General features: G+C 42.2%; 1 protein-coding gene across 1 annotated transcript; it reads right to left on the bottom strand.

Annotated features, from left to right (window-relative positions):
- Positions 1-6802: 6802 nt before the first annotated feature.
- On the bottom strand, positions 6803-16567 carry LMOD2 (leiomodin 2). Its single transcript, XM_077338354.1, has 3 exons — positions 15895-16567; positions 10034-11386; positions 6803-7195 (listed from the first exon to the last, which is right to left on the bottom strand). Exons 1-3 carry the CDS (start codon positions 16165-16167, stop codon positions 7169-7171), a joined length of 1653 nt encoding a protein of 550 aa, XP_077194469.1. The 5' UTR covers positions 16168-16567; the 3' UTR covers positions 6803-7168.
- Between the last annotated feature and the right edge of the window lie 3108 nt (positions 16568-19675).

The following is a 19675-nucleotide window of genomic DNA, read 5'->3' on the forward strand; positions in this document are numbered from 1 at the left end:
TACCCTACACTTTTGTCCCTGAGCAACCGATAATTGTATGATATACACATTTTGTGTCATTAAACGAGTATAGCCAATCAACACGTGAGGCTTCACTGCCTCAGGCACCATACAAGTTAGAGGATAGGGCCTGGTGGTCTGCATGTGAAGGTTTCAGAAGGCAAATAGTTGTGGCTGTTAAGACCCTTGAAAGATGCCCAAATTAAAATTCCTGTGCTTGCTTCCTGCACTGCTCTAATTTTTTTTCCTGATTTATTTCCCACCACTCCCTAAGCGGCTCATGGTGGGTCATAAAACCCCATTAAAACTCCCATTAAAAACTTAAAACCATCACAACATGGCGGACGCAAAGAACCCCTTCCTACCCCCATTGCTAGGGGGGGCAAGAAGAAGGAAGCCAGCGATGTTCAATGTACAAGGTGAAGGAACAGGTGATGTTCAGTGCTACATAGCCTTTGCTGGGCTATGACAAAGACACCTAGCCAAACTACTATAGGCCATTTCAATGACTGATTACTTTGGAGAGGCAGATAGATTAAAGCTCTGCCAGGTCTATCTATTTCAGTGCCCAGCCAGAGACTTCTAGGACACCCACAAACAGGACACAAAGGTTTCCCATTGTTGTCTCCTTCCCATCATAGCTCCCTGCTGTTGCTCACTCTATGAGACTTGGGGCAGGGAGAATAATATTTTGAGTTAAGATTTCTATCTTCTTTTATGAATACTGATTTTCTAGTTCACCTTTGAAAAACCAGGGTGAAGAGAACTTGGTTGCCATGGGCATCAGGAATGCAAGGTAAGAGTTCAAGAGCAAAACCTGTGTACTGGGAGGGAAAGATCTGATCAGAAAAGGGGGCCATGGATTTAATAGCCAAAATCTTTGTTTCCCTCTGCACTTTCATATTTAATGATATTTTCTCTTGTATGTGTGTGTGTGTGTTTCAGGGTTGCCAGGTCCCTCCAGCCACTGGTGGAGCAATAGGGGTTCGGAGTGCCAGATCCAGACTAGGAAATTCCTGGAGATTTGGGATGGAGCCTGGGAAGGACAAAGACCTCAGTGGGGTGCAATGCCACAGACTCCACCTCCCAAAGCATCCATTTTCTCCAGGGGAACTGACCTATTGTAAGTCTGAGATGGGATGAAATTCCAGGGGATTCCCCAAGTCCCACCTCAAGACTGGCATCCCTAGTGTGTCTGCATTTTTGGAATGAAATAATCTTACCTGCCTACCAAGTTCTCACATTTCATGTCTAAGCAAGTGGTCGTGACTGAATACTTCTTCTAGTTGTAAGATTTACTGGGTACCGTATAACTGAGATTTTATGCATTGAGCCTTGCTTTTCTTGGTCTGCAGCCCAACTGATATCCAGGCACATGCTGCCTGCAGATATCTCCTCATAACTGAGGCCTCCACAATTTGCCAATTGTTAGAAGTTTCCAAAGGAAATCATTGCTGTGAAGAATTTTAGATTTCCCAGTTATATACTAAGAGTACTCTAGTACCCATCACTTTGGATAAGATGTCAACTTAATTTGATAGGTGATCCTTTCATTCTTCTATGCTCATTTTTATAATTTCTATGATATTGCTGAACAAACTGAAAATTTTAATTGTTTATATGTAGCCAAACACTCTTAGACCAGCAATTTGTTCAATGCAATACTACTAGCAAGCGTGCTTCCCGCATAGTTGTAAGTACTCAACGGAGAATTTGATAATCTTTCTGCATAATTTTCTGTGAACAGCTGTGCTGTCATTTTAGAGACTAGGAGTTCTTCCAAGAAATACAAGGGCAAATAGCTCTTCAAACATGACCTTCTGCTTTTATTCTTTCTAACTTCTAATTCTGTAGTATCTATTTCACACCATTGGAAGGGGAATAGAAAAACAAACTTTGGCTCTGATCATCATTGTGCTCTTAGACAACACATCCTTTCTGTTCTACAATAAAATTCAAGAATATTTCCTCAGATAATTGGATAGTTGTGTGTCCTTTAAAAAGAGGGACGATTGAACATTGTCAGATACCTCCCTTTGGTTCAGGATGATCAAAAGTGTTGGAAACAAAGTTTTATTCAAGGTATAAGCAAAGTTGTTCTGCTGCTTCAGTATGCAAAGGTGGGGGGAATCCTTCCTTCCATTTGATGGAGGGAAGGTTTGGGGCATCAAGAAAGCCAAGCACAAAAGCAAAGAATGAAGGCTGAATTTCTGGAAAGATCAGTGAGCAATCCTGGTACCTTCTGAAAGTGCAAGGAAACAATTGTTTTTCAGGGCAGAGAAAGAAAATGATAGCAGTTGCTTGAAGAGAAGAGAATCAAACCAGTTTCTCTAAGCAAAGCAATGGAAGGAAAGGCAGCTTGTCAGTTTAAGCCACTGGTAGCAGCTTTGGGTGATTAAGGGCTGTGACAGAGGTTCTATTTTGCCAGCTCTTGAACTATTTTACAGCATTGCAGATTTGTCATTATAATCACTATGTGCTATTTACATGACTCAATTTTGTCTGTCTTTTTCATTTTCTGAGACTTACTTTGACCACATTTTTTGGTTAAATTATAGGCAACAAAAGGGCAAAGGACCTCAGTTGCTCCTGAGTCTGCTGTCATTAGGCACAAAATCTGAAGAGCTGTTTTTTTTATTCCCTACTTTCCACTACCCAAAGGAGTCCCAAAGTGGCTTTCAAACACCACTGAGCTACAGCTCCCCTCAACTTCTGCATGTGTGGCTCCTCAGAAATAATTGAGGGTACTAGAATTTTGAGAGAGGGTAGTAGAGCCAGTCAGAAAATGGCTGCCATGGGGCACAATGTTGCAAAGCTCCAAGAAAAGAGTCCAATAGTTATTCACTGCAGATACAAAGCTGATGCTGGATCTTGTGTACACTTCCTGCACTCAGGGGGGAGCAAGGAAAGCTGGGAATCAGGATTAGTTCTTTGCTTGGTGGAAGAGATGTTGTTCAGTGTTGATTTCCACAGAAAGGGGAGGGAGGGGTCCTTGCATGACTACAGGAAGAGGCTGTTCAGCCAGAGCCAGCAGATAATCTGTGTACATTCAAGGTGAGGACTGCCTGCAATGAGCTCCTTGTTAGTTTGGGAGGTTTATCATTCTGTGCTTGCTGTTTTTTTTTCCTATTCAAGAATGTCAGATGCTCAAGAAGCATGCAGATGCCAGAAAACACATTGGCAGACATCATAGTGCTCTTGGGTGTCATGTTATCCCCTGCACTGTATCATCGACAGCTTCCCTGAACGAAAGGAATCCTTCCAAGTATTTCCGTGCATGGATAGAAAAAATAGTTCCCTCTTTCTCTGAATTGTGTTCAGCAGTGACACGGACCTATAGCTGAGTTTGCTGGGCAAGATTACCATGAAGGAGCAGGAGACTCCTTTCTTTATCCTTTGGAATCCCCCTCTGTCTCCAAAGTGCTACTTGTGGCTGCCATGGTACCCAAGAAAATAAAGAGCCACTTTAAAAGGCCAAGGCCAATAGTGCAAAATCAGGTTTAAAAAAATTCTAGTTATTCAAAAATCAACTATAGAAAGATGAACCAATTCCCCTGGAGAAGCCTATTGGTGAAATACATAGGTTTTGCTTTGAGTTTTTTGTATATATTTGAGTAATAAAATATATTTTTTTCCTAACCTTTGTCCTGGTTTCTCATTGCTTCATATTCTATTTGCCAATAAATTATTTGGCTTTGTTCCAGTTGTGGCAATAAACACCCTTTGTGTCCCCAAGCCTTTCCCCTTAATGTTGCTGCTTTATTGTGGACTAGGGGCAAAGCCCGTTGTCTCCAAGAATACAACGGGCGCTAGAGCTTAGCAGTGGGAAGAGGAAGGGGAGGAGTTGTCCAGTCTGTAAGGGCATGGGGTTGTCATGTGTGTTGTGTGGGAGGTTGTGGTGGCGTGGTGGCAAATGAGGCCATGGGTGTGGAGATATGGGTGTCAAGAACCTGTGGTGTGGAATGTTCATTGATTGTGGGAGAGGACTGACCTTTGGGAATTGTGGCATAGTGGTTACAGATGAGCTTTCCAGAGCCATGTCCTCAGATATGTGAAGGGAAAATCAGACTGGAGACTCTTCTTAGGGGAAGATTACATGGCAACCAATTCCCCCCAGTTCTGTGTCATTTCCCTTCTTGTGTGAATTAGGCCACATTCAGCGAAATGCCCCTCTGCCCTAATACACATGGGTAGTCACAGTACACAGGTGTCCACCCTGTTCCTTCTGTGTCCCATATTTTCACTGTTGGTACAATGTTATGTGCCCACATGCTTCTTTCATGGTTGCTCCTTAGAAGAACAGATTTTTGTACCCTATTGCTTACTACCCAAAGGAGTCTCAAAGCGGTTTACAAACACCTTTTCCATTTGTCTCTCCACAATAGTCAATCTGTGAGGTATGTAGGGTTGTGAGAGATCTGAGAGAACTGGGAATGGGCCGCAGTGACCCAGCAGGCCTCAGGTGTCTCAAAGCATTTTCCAATCGTCTTCCCCTTCTGTCCCCATAGCAGACTCCCCATGAGGGAGGTGGGGCGAGCCTCACAGGGAAGGTGGCAACCCTAAGAGGAAGACTGTGCACAGCAGTCTTGACCTTAGTAAGGTTTTTAATACTGTTTTTTTATTTGCCAGGCCAAGGTTATTTGCCAGTTACTATTTCAGTTACGATGTGTCTCCAGACATTTACTTGTTCTCTATTTAGTTTCAGGCTGTAAGTATTTATTTAGATCTTCCTGCACTTTCCAGACTCACAGGACTGATGCTGGTCTGCCCGTCTGCGCCCCAGAATACAAACAGTTGCTGATAAGGGCTGGCCATAACCCATAGGCCAGGAGGGACACTCCTGCACCACTCCCTACCAACTGCAGGCAAAAATGGCTCATTTGAAGGCTGGACTCTGAGGCATTGTATGATTTTGAAGTCCCACCTCCAAACCTCCAGGAATATTTCCAACCCAGGGGTAGCCAACCTACAGGTGTGGCCTGGAGATCTCCTGGAATTACAGCTCACCTGCAGAGTATAAAGATCAGCTCCCCAGGCAGAAAGGGTTACTTTGGACAGGGTTGTGGTAGAGAAGAAACATTTAAGGCTTCCCACACAGGTTGTTGTTGAATTGAAAGACTTGAGGCCTACTGCACAGGGTTGTTGTGCAGATGAAACAGGAGACAAAAGAGCCAGCTTCCTCTGCAGAATAACACTGTGCACAGTGGCCTCAAATCTGCAGAGAGTTGCAAAGAAGAAAGACACATGGCTTGGCTGTGTCTAACCCCCGGCCAGAGCAGTATTTTAAGTGAGAAGGGGCTTTTCTGTGGCCTCCCTGTCAGGCAACTGTTTGGCAGAAGGGGAAAGTTCCCCCCCCTCAAAAGGAAGGCCCTCAGGCTCCCCTGCGTTGCTCTTGGAAAGGCCTCCTTCCCTCAGTCAGGGGCTGTCAGAGGTTTCTTCGCAGCAGGCCTGAAGGGAGGGAGGGAGCGCACTCTCCAGCCAGCTCTGTCAGGGTTCTGAGGCAATTTGCAGTTGGACATGGCAGTTAGGACAGCCTTGGGGTGAAAAAGGCTGGCGCAGCCTGTCCAAGCCTCTGTTCTCATCCCCCTTGGCAGCCCTACTGACCTCCTCTCCCTTTGGTGGTCAGGAGCAGACTGGCAGCCAGACTGGGCTGGGTGAATGGAATTTTGGTCTGTCCTGGTGAGGGGCCAATAGGAAGGCACTTTGCGCGCCTCCCCATTGGCTGCTTGGCCCTGGATGGACACTCGGAGGGCCCAATCAGGAGCCGCTTCGCGGCTCCTGATTGGGCCCTCTGAGTTTTTATCGTGGACAAGGCCCGCCCTAACTCCTCCCCAGGTGGCCTTACTCTTTTATTTAATAGGACCCTGTCCTATTTAAAGATGTGCAATGTGTCCTTCTTTGAAAAAGAACAATGGGGTGCAAAAGAAGCCTATGGCCTCATTTTCTGTAAAATGTGGCCTATTCTAATGGACTGCTATTGTTGTGGCACTAGCTTTAAGCTACAATGTTCTGTGGATTCCTTGAACTGGCAAATAAACAAACATGCCAGATTACAGCCTTAAGTGATCAGTTTTCATTTTGGAGGAGTTGGAACTTCATGATACACATAAGCCTTTATTATGCAGAATGACCTTGAAGTTAAATAGCACTTCATGCACAACAAGGGAATAGGCTATGATTCATAATCTTTGCATTCAGATCCTGTTTGCATTCAGAAGTTCCCAGTTCAATCTCTCGCATCTCCAGGTAAAAAGTTCAGGTAGCAGATGATATGAAAAACCTCAACCTAAAACCCTGGAAAGATGCCGTCAATCAGAGTAGACAATACTCACCATGGTAGACCAGTAGTCTGACTCAATATAAGGCTCAAAAATTTTTCTGCTGCTTGAATTGGTATAGGACAGCTTTACATGTTCATATTTGAAAGCCATGTGTGAAAGCTATTGGAGACATAGTCTTGTGGCATCAGCTGTGAGTCACTTATTAGATTAATCATCCAGATTAAGTTGAATATTTCTGTGAGAGCATCTCACAATCCAAACAACAGCCTGCACAGGCATGGTATGACTGAACACAATAAGGGAAGTGGTAATTTTTTAAAGAAAAACTAAAGACAATCCATGTAACTAGCCAACTACATCTACCACCACAGAATTTTTTTTCACATGGGCATCTTGCAAGGTGAATCCACTATAAATTCCGGGTACATGAATGTTCCCCATGGCACCTGTGTTTCTCTCTTAAATTCTTGATCTTTTTGAAAACGTCTTGTAAAGGTTACAGGCATGAAATGCAGGACAGATTGTTTTGTCACAAACTCAAACCATCTTTATTGCATATTATTGAAATTGACAAAACCACAAGTCACTGAACAACTGCTTCTCCATATAAAGAACATGGTCTGTGAAGTGCTTATATGTTATCAAATAGCCATTTTTCCCTTAGAAATCTTGTTAAATAAAAAAGGTAGTCCTCATATTTACAAATTAAAATGCTGATGTGTCCTCAAAGGGTCACGTAATATTTAGCAGGTCTCTCTTCATATATTTCAGGCACAAGTGTATACTTCTGGAGCCATTTACATTAGTTTATTGATCACCGTAAATCAATGCAGTACCTTTTTTCTAATTATCACAGTACTGTCCTCCTTATTCTTCTCTTCATGGTTTTATCGGAGAGCTTCTGGGATTTCCACCTGAAAAAGAAAAGTGGTTCTTCTATGAAATCAATGCTATTTGAAAGGGAGAAAATTAGATCATATAATTATAAAGCCATAGTTTACATGAAATTCTGTGTTAGCGGTCCTGGATTTATATACTAGGTAATCAAGCTACAGTTTAGAACAGTGGAGCCCAAATGTTTTGAGCCTCTGGACCATTTCTGCACGGAGGGGGACAATGTGCATCACCTCATGCTTGTAAACGCATAATGGTAAACTGCGCTTGGCTGCTTCCTGATGGGAGACTCCTCCTGCCTTATCCTACTGTCTTGCCACCGCTTTTTGCTTCCCAACGAGGCATTGGAGAAGCTGGAAACATGGACAACCCGCTGGTTTCCCACTGCTACTCATGTTGTCAATCAATGTAGGCCACCAATCCTCTCACAGCGATGGTTTTGGGTACTAAAACATCCCCCCCCTCAAGTCCCGAAATAGGTTAAAAAAAATTAAACTTCTGCATTGCTATGGGGGCATGCCACAATAATAAAACATTTTTCTTGATTTCTTTTTGAGATTCTTTTTATGATGGTCTTGATTCATGTTTGGGTAGATTTCTGATAACCTTGAGACTTACGCTGATGGTGATTGGACCCCGAGGATTGCGTGTTCACAATACAGAATAAAAATACAGAACATGGATACCATGTTCTGATACATAACACGCCCCCCTTCCCTGTTCATGTCCTCCCACCAGAAACCCCATAAATGTGTTTTAGATAGGGTTGCTGGCCATTCCCAGTATTAATGTGCACACTGAAGAGAACATGACAGTACATGTTATTTCCATTGATACATGGGCACATCAATTTGCCTTCCCATAGGAATACAGAATGTGCCATATAAAAAAAAAATTGGCATTCCGAAAATGGAGAGGGGAGGGCGGGTTTGAGGGCGAGAGTGAGGAAATGGCTCGCGAGACTGTTGCACATTTCTTCATCCACTCAGGCTTGCCCTGGTTTTCACGTCATTGTGCGCCACAACAAGACAGGGAAAATAGATTCTACCACTGTCCCTTCTCACAGGACAACAGGGACGAAAAGTCATGCCAGCTCCTGGTTGTTGCCGACCATCAGGAAGCAGCATTAAAACCCAGTAACAATGAAAGGTGGGGCAGGGGCAAATTCCTCATGTGGAACTGGTCTGAAATTCTGACACAATATGGAAGGCACAGCCACAAAATGGCTGCTTCAAGAGACCGCGGGTGTGCTTGCCTGGGGGGAAGGCCTGGCTGCTGCTGAGGGAGAGGGCCGGGGATGGCTTCCCTGCAGCCCCAGAGCACACCCGCATCATCCCTGGGCCGCTAGGTGTGCTCGCCACCAGGGGGGGTGCTTTCAAAGCCCATTCTTATGAATGGGCTTTGAGTCTAGTATAAGCATAAAATGGAAAGCTATTTTATCTACTTCTCAAATTTCCTACCAAACTTTAAGGCTTAAAAAAAGCATTTTTTGCATTCTCTTATGTATGTAACAAGAGCCTCTTGTGGCGCAGAGTGGTAAGGCAGCAGTCATGCAGTCTGAAAGCTCTGCCCATGAGGCTGGGAGTTTGATCCCAGCAGCCGGCTCAAGGTTGACTCAGCCTTCCATCCTTCCGAGGTCGGTAAAATGAGTACCCAGCTTGCTGGGGGGTAAACGGTAATGACTGGGGAAGGCACTGGCAAACCACCCCGTACTGAGTCTGCCAAGAAAACGCTAGAGGGCGTCAACCCAAGGGTCAGACATGACTTGGTGCTTGCACAGGGGATACCTTTACCTTTACCTTTACCTTTTTATGTATGTAACAAATACATATAAGACTATAAAAATTTCATATAGGTATTGTATTTCCTAGGCAAGTGTACTCTGAAAAATCAAATTGTTACCAATCTTCCTTTTAAGGGCTCTCTGGAAGCATCTTCATTTTTTAAAAGCCCATCAGTGGGTATCCTCCTATTAACTGTGTGCCTGGACTTTACTGCATTTTTATCCTGCCTCTTCTCTAAGGAGATCCAGCTGGTATAGGTGGTTGTTTTCTCCTTTCATTTTTACCTGGAGAACAGCCTTTTCATATAGGTCAGACTTGAAGAAAGTAATTGGCCCAAAGTGTCTCCACTTCTCCTGCTGCCAGTCCTAGTCCAATGTTCCAACCATGACTGGACACTGGCTATCAGGTTCATACTTGTGAAGCATCTACAAAGAGGGGATGGCCATTGGGCCCAAACTTTGTTCTTTTATTAACCACCCATTCACTTCAATTAGTTAATGATGGTGTTTGGAATTGTCATTAGATTAATGATATATCAGCACCAACAAGGATTATTTCATACATTTTATGAAAGATGGAGAGCCAGTGCAGTATAGTGATTAAGAGTGGTAGATTCTAATCTGGAGAACCAAGTTTGATTCTCCACTCCTCCACATGCAGCCAGCTGGGTGACCTTGGGCTAATCACAATTTTCTAATTGCTGTTTTTACAGAACAGTTCTGTTAGAGCTCTCCCAGGCTCACCTACTTCACAAGGTGTCTGTTGTGGGGAGAAGAAGGGAAAGGTGTTTGCAAGGTGCTTTGGGACTCCTTCAGGTAGTGAATAGTAGGGTGTAATAAATCTCTTCTATTCAGAAATGCCCATTTTAGAGTTGAGTATAGCCACATGTATGAGTTCCAAATATTTCCTCTTACATTAACATGTTATCAGCATTTCAGAGGTGAAACTATGTTAGACTTCTGCAACAAATCTACACAAAAGTGTCAGGCTGAGGCTATGAGATTCCTGTTTATTTCTTATCATGTATCTGAAATACCACTTGCCTGTAAAGCTAAAGCATCTTAAGAAACTTACCTTCTTCAGTTGTTTTAAGCTACTTGCTCTGATTGCTTCCATGAGGTCACCATGTATAGATCTCTGCGGGGTAGGAGGTCGGGTAGAAGGACGTGAACCTTCTTCTGATTTCTTATCTGGGATTGATTTTAAGGAATCTTTGATTTCTTTCAAGATCTCATTCTCATATTTTTTGCTTTTCTTGCCTTTTTTCTTCTTCTGTTTATTTTGTACAACTTTTTGGGCACTCTCTTGCTGTTTGATAACTTGCGCAATATTCCTGGTTGGTGCCTTTTTCTCTGGAACAATTTGAGGAGGAGGTGGTGGAGGAGGAAGTGGTGGGGGAGGGGGAGGGGATGGTGGTTGGATTTTAACTGGTGGAACCTTTTTAGGAAGCTTTGGAGAGGACCATGGTGAACTCCGAGGAGATGAGTAGGGTGAAGAACTAGGAGTTCCTTTTTGCAAAGCTTTGGTCTTTGGATTGACAGCTCCATCCCAGTTGGACTCTTGCTGTCTTTGTTCCTGCATTCGTTTCTGCCTTTGTTTATCCATGTTTCTTGTCAGGATGCTTGTCATACTCATTCTTGGTCCAGCAAGCTCAAAGTGATAGCCTAACTTCACCAGTGTAGTATTGTCCTTCATAAGTTTAGCGATATCCATTTCCACCTGACTGCCCATGATATGTCTTTGGTTGTGGAACCGTAATTCTGTCAAAACTTTGTTATACTGTAAAGCCCTCATGATAGCTAGTATCCCTTTGCCTGTGATAAAATTGGAATCCAGATTTAGACTTGATATATGTTGATTCACTTTTAGCATTCCAGCAATGGCCATCGCAGCATTGTCATCTGCATGAGTGTTGGACAGACTGAATGTTTTGACTACGGTGTTGTTCCTGAGGGCCTGAGCAAAGTGGGTTAGCATCTGGGTGGTAATATTCTCAATATTGTTTAAGTTGACTTCTGTAGTGTCAGGGTCATTGTCCCTAATTTTCTCCAGAGCATCTTCAATCACTGTGGGATTTCCACAGGGATGAATGGCACCTGTTTTGCAGCTTGAGTCTTCTATGCCCTTTTCACTATGACCATTGGTAATAACGTCACTGTCACATTTTCTTTGGTTAATTTTGTCTGAACTCTTGCTGCTTTCACAATTTGTAGTCCTTTCACAAACTTCAGCAATTTCCTTTTCTTCTTCATCTGCACTACTTTCTTCTTCCTCCTCCTCCTCTTCTTCCTCCTCCTCTTCCTCCTTTTCTGCCACTTCTTCCTCATCTTCTTCAGTATAAGCCTCCTCAGAAAATTCACTGTTGCTTCCTGTAAAATCATCTTCATCAATTTCTTCTGATGCGTCATCATCTTCATCTTTAGACTCCTAAACAGGAATAAAACATCAATAATTTATTTTAGGAATACCACAACCTACAATAAGGGTTCTTATGCTTGGCTCTACTGAACCTCACTAAGGTTCCATCTTGCCCCACCTCCATTAGTAGTTTGCTAAAGCTAAAAATATGCTTTGTTGCTCATTCATGGTGTGAAATCCAAACACCTTCCCATAAGAAGTCACTTTTATTACAATATATTGCACTGGAAAATTGAATTATTTTTTACAGCTAGCAGCTAGCCATTGTTGTTTGGAATACTGGCACTTACTGGACATATATTCATTTGAAAAAACTTCTGTCTTGCCTTTCCCAAAGTCACATCCTTAAAGTCCACATGTCCTTTTCTAGGATGTAAAAATGTAGACGGGTACACAAAATGTTACATGCTGTTCTTTTGTAGAAATATTCTATTTTTTATCCTCTCCTTTCGTCAAAGTCTTCAGGGCACTTTATGTCTTCCTTTTATCCTCACTACAGCCCTGAGGTGGTTGATTAGTCTGAAAGATAAAGACTGTCCTTAGAGCATCCAATGAGTGACTTGAATGGTGACAAAACCAGAGCTTCCTAGTCCATCATTCAAAGAACTGAAATCCACATATGGTTGAGGATTTGCCAGAGAATACAAAGTGAGTATGGCTGTATTGAGCCCTAGGCTGATTTTGTTCTTTTAATGCTTTCTTTAGCCTTCCCCTGATGGAAGACACTCATCCATTAGCAGAAGAGTCTCTTGCATCTGGGGATGATATCTTGCACTAGAGGAAGGAACTGCCATGAACAGAGCACATTTGCCTGCATGCAAGAGGTACATATGTAGCAGAGCCTTAGAATAATGCTAATTACATCAGGGTTGAAGTGAGTTGCGGAGTGGAGAATAAGCACAAACCTTGGCCAAATAGGTATTATCACATGAAGACATGGGAAGCATTTATGAATGGATAGCTATTAATCACCAATCTCCGTAGGCCATAATGAATCAACACCAGACATATATGGCAGAGGGAGGCTGAATAGGGGATGAGAAGTTAGCAGTGACCACCCATTTCTCAAGATGTTCCACCTCGCTACATAAGCAAGGGTCCTACAAAGTGAGGGGTTCATGCCCTAAATGATTGCGATGAAAATTAAAATAATAAAGGTGTTTGGAACCAAGAAGTGTTAAGCAGTATCAAGTATTGACGAGACTGAAGAACAGAAATAACTGTGCTTTTGTTTTGAAATACAGGGACACACAAAGATGCCTTATACTGAACCAGACCCTTGGCCTATCAAGGTCAGTAGTGACTGATTTTTGGCTGGCAGCAGCTCACAAGAGATCCAGGTAGAAGTTTTTCATCTCCCCTATAACCCACCCCCCTTTTTGTGTGTGTGCTGGGAATAGCTAGGGCTGAAGATCAACCTCTCTGCATGCAAAGCGATGCTCTACCTTCCCAGTTCCAGACACCAGTTGTTGTCATGTGGGTTCATGGCTATAAGGCATCAAGGCTAACTATTGTAGCCTTCTAGCATCCTTACTGTTGTGGTGTGTTAGAAAACAGTTGTTGTTGTTTTGCCCCTCTCTTGGACAGAGTGGTGCATGACAAGCACTATATTAATACTTTGACTGATGGCACAGCAACACTCTGGCCATCGTGCTTGAATAAATTCCTTCTGATAAGAGCCAGCCCAGAAGTGAGATAATGCCCTGGTGCTGCTTTACATGGATAGAGGGCATGGCTCTATCAGTGCTGTGGTGGTATATATATAGCCCTATAATCTCTCGACTGCTAGGAATTCAATATTCACTCTTCAGTGTTTCATGCATTCAGTTTGCTCTATGAAAACAAGTGATTATGTTACTGAAGAGGTAATGATACCTATGAGATCATGACCCTATGGAGTTGCGGGCCTGTCTTCTATATCATTTTTTTGTTTAGCCTAATCTTCCTATTATTATAGGATTATTTTGTCCATGCAAATCCAATATATATATATATATATATATATATATATATATATATATATATATATATATATATATATATATATATATATATATATATATATATATATATATATATATATATATATATGGTCCTTTATTGTATAGGCTTAGGATGATTTGATTGCAGTAACTCCTTAGGTGGTTATGAGCTTTAGAAAATTTTGTGCTGTTATTTCATAAAGTGGCATTACTGTATGGTAAACAGAGCCGATTCAAAATCTTTTGTCCTCCATAACAAGGCATACCCATTGCTTTCTGGAGCTGCACCTCTACTAGCAGGGCCAAGTCAAGCCCCTGGATAATGCCAATTTGGGCTTAGGGAGTGAGGCATGTCCCCTTGTGTGTCACTGATGACTGGGAATGAGCAGAGCTCCTGCTGTGCACCAGTGGCCTCCTCGTTCAGCCACCCTAATCAGTTATCTGGGTGGGCTTGGCCTTGATGGGACAAGTGAGAGGGAATCCATAAGGTGAGCTCAGAGAAGTCATGAAATAGGAATAGTTCCAAGCCTCAAGTATCTTATATGAGTAATGTTAAAACAATTGGGTGCCATCAAGTCACATGACAATCCCAGTGCCATGGCAAGGAATTAGTCAAAGTGGTGCAGTTGCCTTCCATGGCTTAGCCACCCCTGGCCTTCCTTGGTGGTTTCCCATCCAAGTACTAACCGGGGCCTGTCCCATATAGCAGCCTAGTTCTGATGAGACTAGTCTACATTAGGCTTTCAGGCTGCTTTCTATGATTAAAACTCCGTCTGTTTTTAAGCAGGCATTTTGTGACCAAGATAGTCCTCATAATACCTTCATCTTTAATCTCTCTCTGAATTATAACTACTATATTAAAAAAAATCTTAACAGAAAACTTTACTTCTCCAAATTTCTATACATCAGTGGTCCCCAACCCCTGGTCCAGGGACCGGGGCCGGTCCGTAGATCAGTTGGTACCAGGCCGCAGCTCCTCCTCGTCCTCCTCCCTGGCTGCTGCCTTGGAGGCTGCCCTGCCACTCTGCCGCCGGCTCACCAGTGGACAATGGGAAATCAGGGGCGCCGGTAGGAAAGCAAGTGGAGCAGGGGCTCAGGCTGTGGTGACGTCCTTCCCCTGGGCCTCAGTAAAATTGTCAAGCGTTGACCGGACCCCGGTGATAAAAAGGTTGGGGACCACTGCTATACATATTTAAGAATTCACCCACAAGAGCGGACAGATTGGGGTAAGAGAACTAATAACATGTGGTCTAATACTGAGGCATTTATAGGTTTTCCTCCCACTTTTAAGTAAAAACAGTGGGCTCCATAAAAGGTTTATTGGTTTTAAACTCACATTTAAAATTTATGTTGAAAAGGTGCCTGACCCATAGTTCAAGATTGGAAGCGTTCTGCCTATTCCAGGCAAGAATGGGTATAAACTTAAGAAAATTGATTAATATTCAAGTTTTTGGGTTGTCTGAAAACTAACAGGGAAAATATAAATGGCTTCTTGACCATGCATAAGGGCTTCTGTATATGCACCCACCAGGCCAGACACCACCCCTCCCTCTGGCTTACAGAAGCATCTTTTTGTGTGCAACAGTGTGGCTGTTTCAGCAAGAGTCCTCAGAAACCGTTGGATCCTGTCCAGGGGCTTGACAGATATAGGTGCTTTTGCACTTTCTGTGGGCCTTGTCATGTCCAAGATAAGCACTTTGTTGATTTCAGAGGAATCAACAGAACACAAATAGAATGCATCTGGACTCTATATGTGGAATAACTTTCTGAATCTTCCCATGTTTAAAAAATCCTGCTTACACAAAATTACCCCAGATGGCAAAAGGACTAGATGAAAAAAAGTTTCTCCCAATGTAGTTTTTAAAAAACAACAACAACTATATAACAGAGTTTAATAATGTGATCCTTATTTACAGTCTAAAGTGCTGGCAGAGTTCCAGAAGGACTGCCGTGCTGTTTAGTGAGCCCCTAACCCAGACTCCCGTAGAATGTTTCCAAGAACACCCTTTCAACAGATATAGAGAACAACACATCTAGTTCTTTACGTTCCTGTAGAAATGTTTGTTTTCCTGAATAGAACTTTATTACAAACTGCACTTTCAAATCAAAGTTTCAAAAGAAGTTTGCTACAGGGGCAGGGAGGGGGAAGAGTACTCTTAGGAATCAGATGTGGTTCAACAGAGTTTAAGTACTGTCTTTTTTTCACTGCTTTCTGCCACCCCCCGCCCAAAATAAAAACACCCAACGTGCCTTTGGACACTGTTCTCCTTGCCTCCCTTGGATCCACATTACATTCACTTTTCTGTGAGGAAAGGTTGTCTGAGTGGTCCCAGGTCACCCAGTGAGGTTCCACAGCAGAAAAGGGATTCAAACCTGGGTCTTCCAGGTCCTAGTATAAAACTCTAACCACTACACTGTGTAGGATTTTTACAAAATGCATTATTGTTGTTGTTATCATTACCATTATTATATTATTAATAATAATGATGAGAGGACATATTTTTTGCAACCTAGTTAATACATTTGCTGTCTTACCTTTTCAGATGCCCCCATCCTCTCTTTTTCTAGGAGTTTCCTGGTCTCCCTTTCCCAGTAGGCCATCAGAGCTTCCCGGCTGAAAGTTCCAGTTGGAGTTTTCTCTGTGAGGCTTTTTTGCCTCTGGCCCACTGGAAGGTTCCGGTCAGGCTCAATGTCCTCCAGCTCCCTCTCCAGCTCCTTCAACTCCTCATCGGTTAGAGAAGCAAGGAGCTCGTCTTCATCGAGGTCTTCATATTTACTAAGCTCTCGTCTGTAGCCAAAGGTAGACATGGTCCCTTGTTTTGACAGCCCGAGATACAGCTGGGAAAAAAGGCAGCATCCACAAAAGCTGAACCAAGGAGTCACTGTCTGATTTGGTCAGCAACTGTTTCCCTGCGTCTCTGCGGCACCCTTTAAAAAGTATTCCTAGGGGTTGCGACAATGTACGGAAGGATGAAAGCATGCTCTGTTTTAAGCATCAGACGTCAGCAAGACAGTTGAACAGAAAGAATGTCCCAACACCGGTGTCTGCGTGTCTCTTAAACACAAGGCTTATTGACCTACCGGCCATGACCATATTTAGCGTAGCCTGACATGAGGAAAATATATATTTCTCCATGCACTTGCAGGCAGGAAAACAAACTGCTATGCTCCTCAATATCCTGTCTTAGTCAAGCAACAGAAAGGAATCAAAAAGCATTTCATTTTAGTGGGGTTTGTGTCATTCTACAGGGGGAGGGGGAAACAGAGACTTTCCCAGCTGTTTAATGGTTATTGAGAGGGGAATGGTGGGAGAGGGGCTGTCACTCCAACAGGCAGTGTTGTTATGTTTAGAAATGGAACACGTGGCTGGGATGGTTGCCATTCCCCAAGATAGTTGAATAGGCCCCTCAGGTGATATCAGCTGCATGTTAAATAATTGTACACAGAGATTGATTGCAGAACTCTTTAAAAGAAAATGTGATCTCAGCCACAATAGTAGCTTCCTAAATATTTTGAACCTTGATAGCCTTCCTTTGAACACAATGGGATTTGTCAAGGCACAGTTGTGGCATTGAAACTTGAGGAGCTGCAACCAACAATACCCATTTATTAGGACCGACAAAAATGTAATTTAGTAATCATTTGTTAAAATATACATTTCTCACATTTCGCCATGACTCAGCCTACACATTAAGTACCAAGGCTTGTGCTTACCATATTATGCTACCTAGCAGTAATGCAAGATATTAATTTTTTTCTCATTAACCACCAGTTTTGAAATTCTCCCCTCCCATTGGAAATGTGAAGTCCCAGTGGGGAAATAGAACTTCTTTTCCCTGAAAGCTTTAAATGGAAACTGGAGGCTTTTGTGAAGTGTTAAAAACAATTCAATTTGTTTTTCTTGGGAATGTGTGAAATGCTGTTTAATAAAAGATTTTATTCATTCAAAATAGATAACATGAAATCATCTAAGGATTTTTAAAAATTCTGATAGAAAATGTGAGAAATTTTGAGGAGCACTAAAAACTATGAAACACTTTTGGGGGCCTTTTGGAATAAATGAAACAAATAGCATAGGGTCCAGCAATTTGCAGCTCTTTTACTTTATTCAAAGGTGTATTTGCTGTTAGATTTTATATTTTTTAATTTCACAGCTTTTATACTTTTACATTTCACCACTGTGCCAATGAATACAATTTTATGTTTGAGGCCTAACTTATTGCAATATGCCTTATATGTTTATGTTTTGAGCTCAGTATTTTTGTTGTCATTTTAATTTGCTTTGATTGCATTTTAATTGTTAAAATTGGAATATCTGTTAATTCTCATATTTCATGTTCATCTCATTTCCCCCTTTCTGATTGTCACAGACTTGCAAGATGCAATAAACTTCTTTGATCAATGTTATAATGAATTATGCCTTTTGTGTGCTAAAGCAGCAATACATATTTAGGCTTGATTAGAAAGCATCAGATCCATTTCCAAAAATCCCTTAATTTCTGTAAAAAACTGAAAAAGGAAAAAAAATGTTATGGTTCCCAAATTTCTGGTAATTTTACAAAACTGCTCTAGTATATAGGAGTGTGAGGAATCTGTGTCGACCCTTTGGTATATCTCATCTTTCTGTAAAATACCCTTCAAATATCCTATTATATTCAACCAAGTTAATGTAGACATGAGTGGGAGGGTGGCTTCTTTTCAGCAGAACTGCAAAAAAAAAGCCATTTGCATTATATTGCATGGTTAGAAAGGAATACAAAGAAGCAACCTGCAAATAGCGACAAATAGGTCAATGAATGATAGAACTAACCACTGAAAAATCAGTTCCGTGCCGTGAACATGATGCTCTTGGACAGTTGGTGTTCTTGGAATTGCTATTTCAGCAATAGATGACTTAGATTAGCTACTCATTACAATTTCTATAATATGTTTTCACTTTTCAGGTAAATCAATTTCCCTTCAATGTGTTATTCAGAGCATCTTTGCTCTGAACCTAGATTTGAGAAACAATCATCAAGATAGAATTTTTCTAAATAAGGGGTTGTGACTTGGATTCTTTTATGTGTCTCAGTAGAAGCTGTGATTCCACAGGTAACAAGGTAACATAATAAAGCCATTACAAAAATTAGATCATCGGGTCTACAATGTTTTAATATTTGCATAGTTCAAAATGTCCACAATCTTATTACTTCACAAAGTTACCATGAGCAAGCTTTGAACAAAATGTATATATGGCCTCATGGTCTCTATATACATTAAAATGTAGTATAGAAGAGAATGGGAAAACAGAGACTGAAGTTTTAATCCTAATTTCACTAGTATATATCATGATGGTAATAAAATCATTCTGAAGGAAGCCCAGTCAAAACTTTGCATAAAACTGTAACATATAACCATCTGCAACAATTTCTATGGAAAACCTGATTGTTTAAATTTTACAGAAAAGTAATATTTTGTTAACAGAAATATATTTATTAAGAGAAAATCTAAAAATACTGGCAGATTTCCTCTCAATTTCCATGGTATATATGTGCACTATAATAAAATATTAAGCAAGTGTAAAAATCTTTGAAGGTTCACTGTAGCCCAAAGGGATTTAATATCATTAAGTTAATTCCCTAGGACTGACCCAACCTTGGTAGCATATTTGTCTTCAGGTCTTTCTCTTCTGTTTCAGTTTGAGATTACCATGTTGACCAGGCTTAATATACATAAGCAGAAGCACAGCCTTTCCATGCTTAACAGATCAGAGCCTTCAGGTGCCATTTCTTGAATTTCAAATACTATCTCCTGAACTTGAAGACTCTCATTTGGAGATAGGTCTAAATCTGAATCCAATTATTTGCACACATGGCCTGGCCTAACTATATTCAAACACAAGGTTTTCCCATTCATAATCCAAAATGGTAAATATCCTGGTAAATAACATCTCATTAAGCATCTGTTAAAGCAGTGGTCCTCAACCCCCGGTCCGAAGACCGGTACCGGTCCGTAGATCAGTTGGAACCGGGTCGCGGCTCCTCCTCGTCCTCCTCCCCGGCTGCTGCCTCAGGGGCTGCCCTGCCACTCTGCTGCCGGCTCACCTTTGGTGCTCTCCGGTGGCTGCCATGGCTGGGACTCCCCCTTGGCATGGCATGGCGTAGCTGCTGGGGCAGCGCCCCCTCACTGGGTGGTGGGAAGTCAGAGGTGCCAGCAGGAAAGCAAGCGGAGCAGGGGCTCAGGCGGCGGCGATATCCCTCGGCAAAAGACTACCCCCCCCGGGCCTTAGTAAAATTGTCAAGTGTTGACTGGCCCCTGGTGATAAAAAGGTTGAGGA

The sequence above is a fragment of the Paroedura picta genome, chromosome 5 (genome assembly GCF_049243985.1).
Source record: "Paroedura picta isolate Pp20150507F chromosome 5, Ppicta_v3.0, whole genome shotgun sequence".
NCBI classification, from domain to species: Eukaryota; Metazoa; Chordata; class Lepidosauria; order Squamata; family Gekkonidae; genus Paroedura; species Paroedura picta.

What these genes read in the sequence shown, in the direction of transcription:
- LMOD2 (XM_077338354.1), bottom strand. Translation starts at nt 16,167, where the DNA reads ATGTCTACCTTTGGCTACAGACGAGAGCTTAGTAAATATGAAGACCTC. An exon ending in GGATGGGGGCATCTGAAAAG is followed by an intron (nt 11,387 to 15,894) that starts GTAAGACAGCAA and finishes ATTCCTGTTTAG; the next exon opens with GAGTCTAAAGATGAAGATGA. An exon ending in GCTTAAAACAACTGAAGAAG is followed by an intron (nt 7,196 to 10,033) that starts GTAAGTTTCTTA and finishes TTTCTTTTTCAG; the next exon opens with GTGGAAATCCCAGAAGCTCT.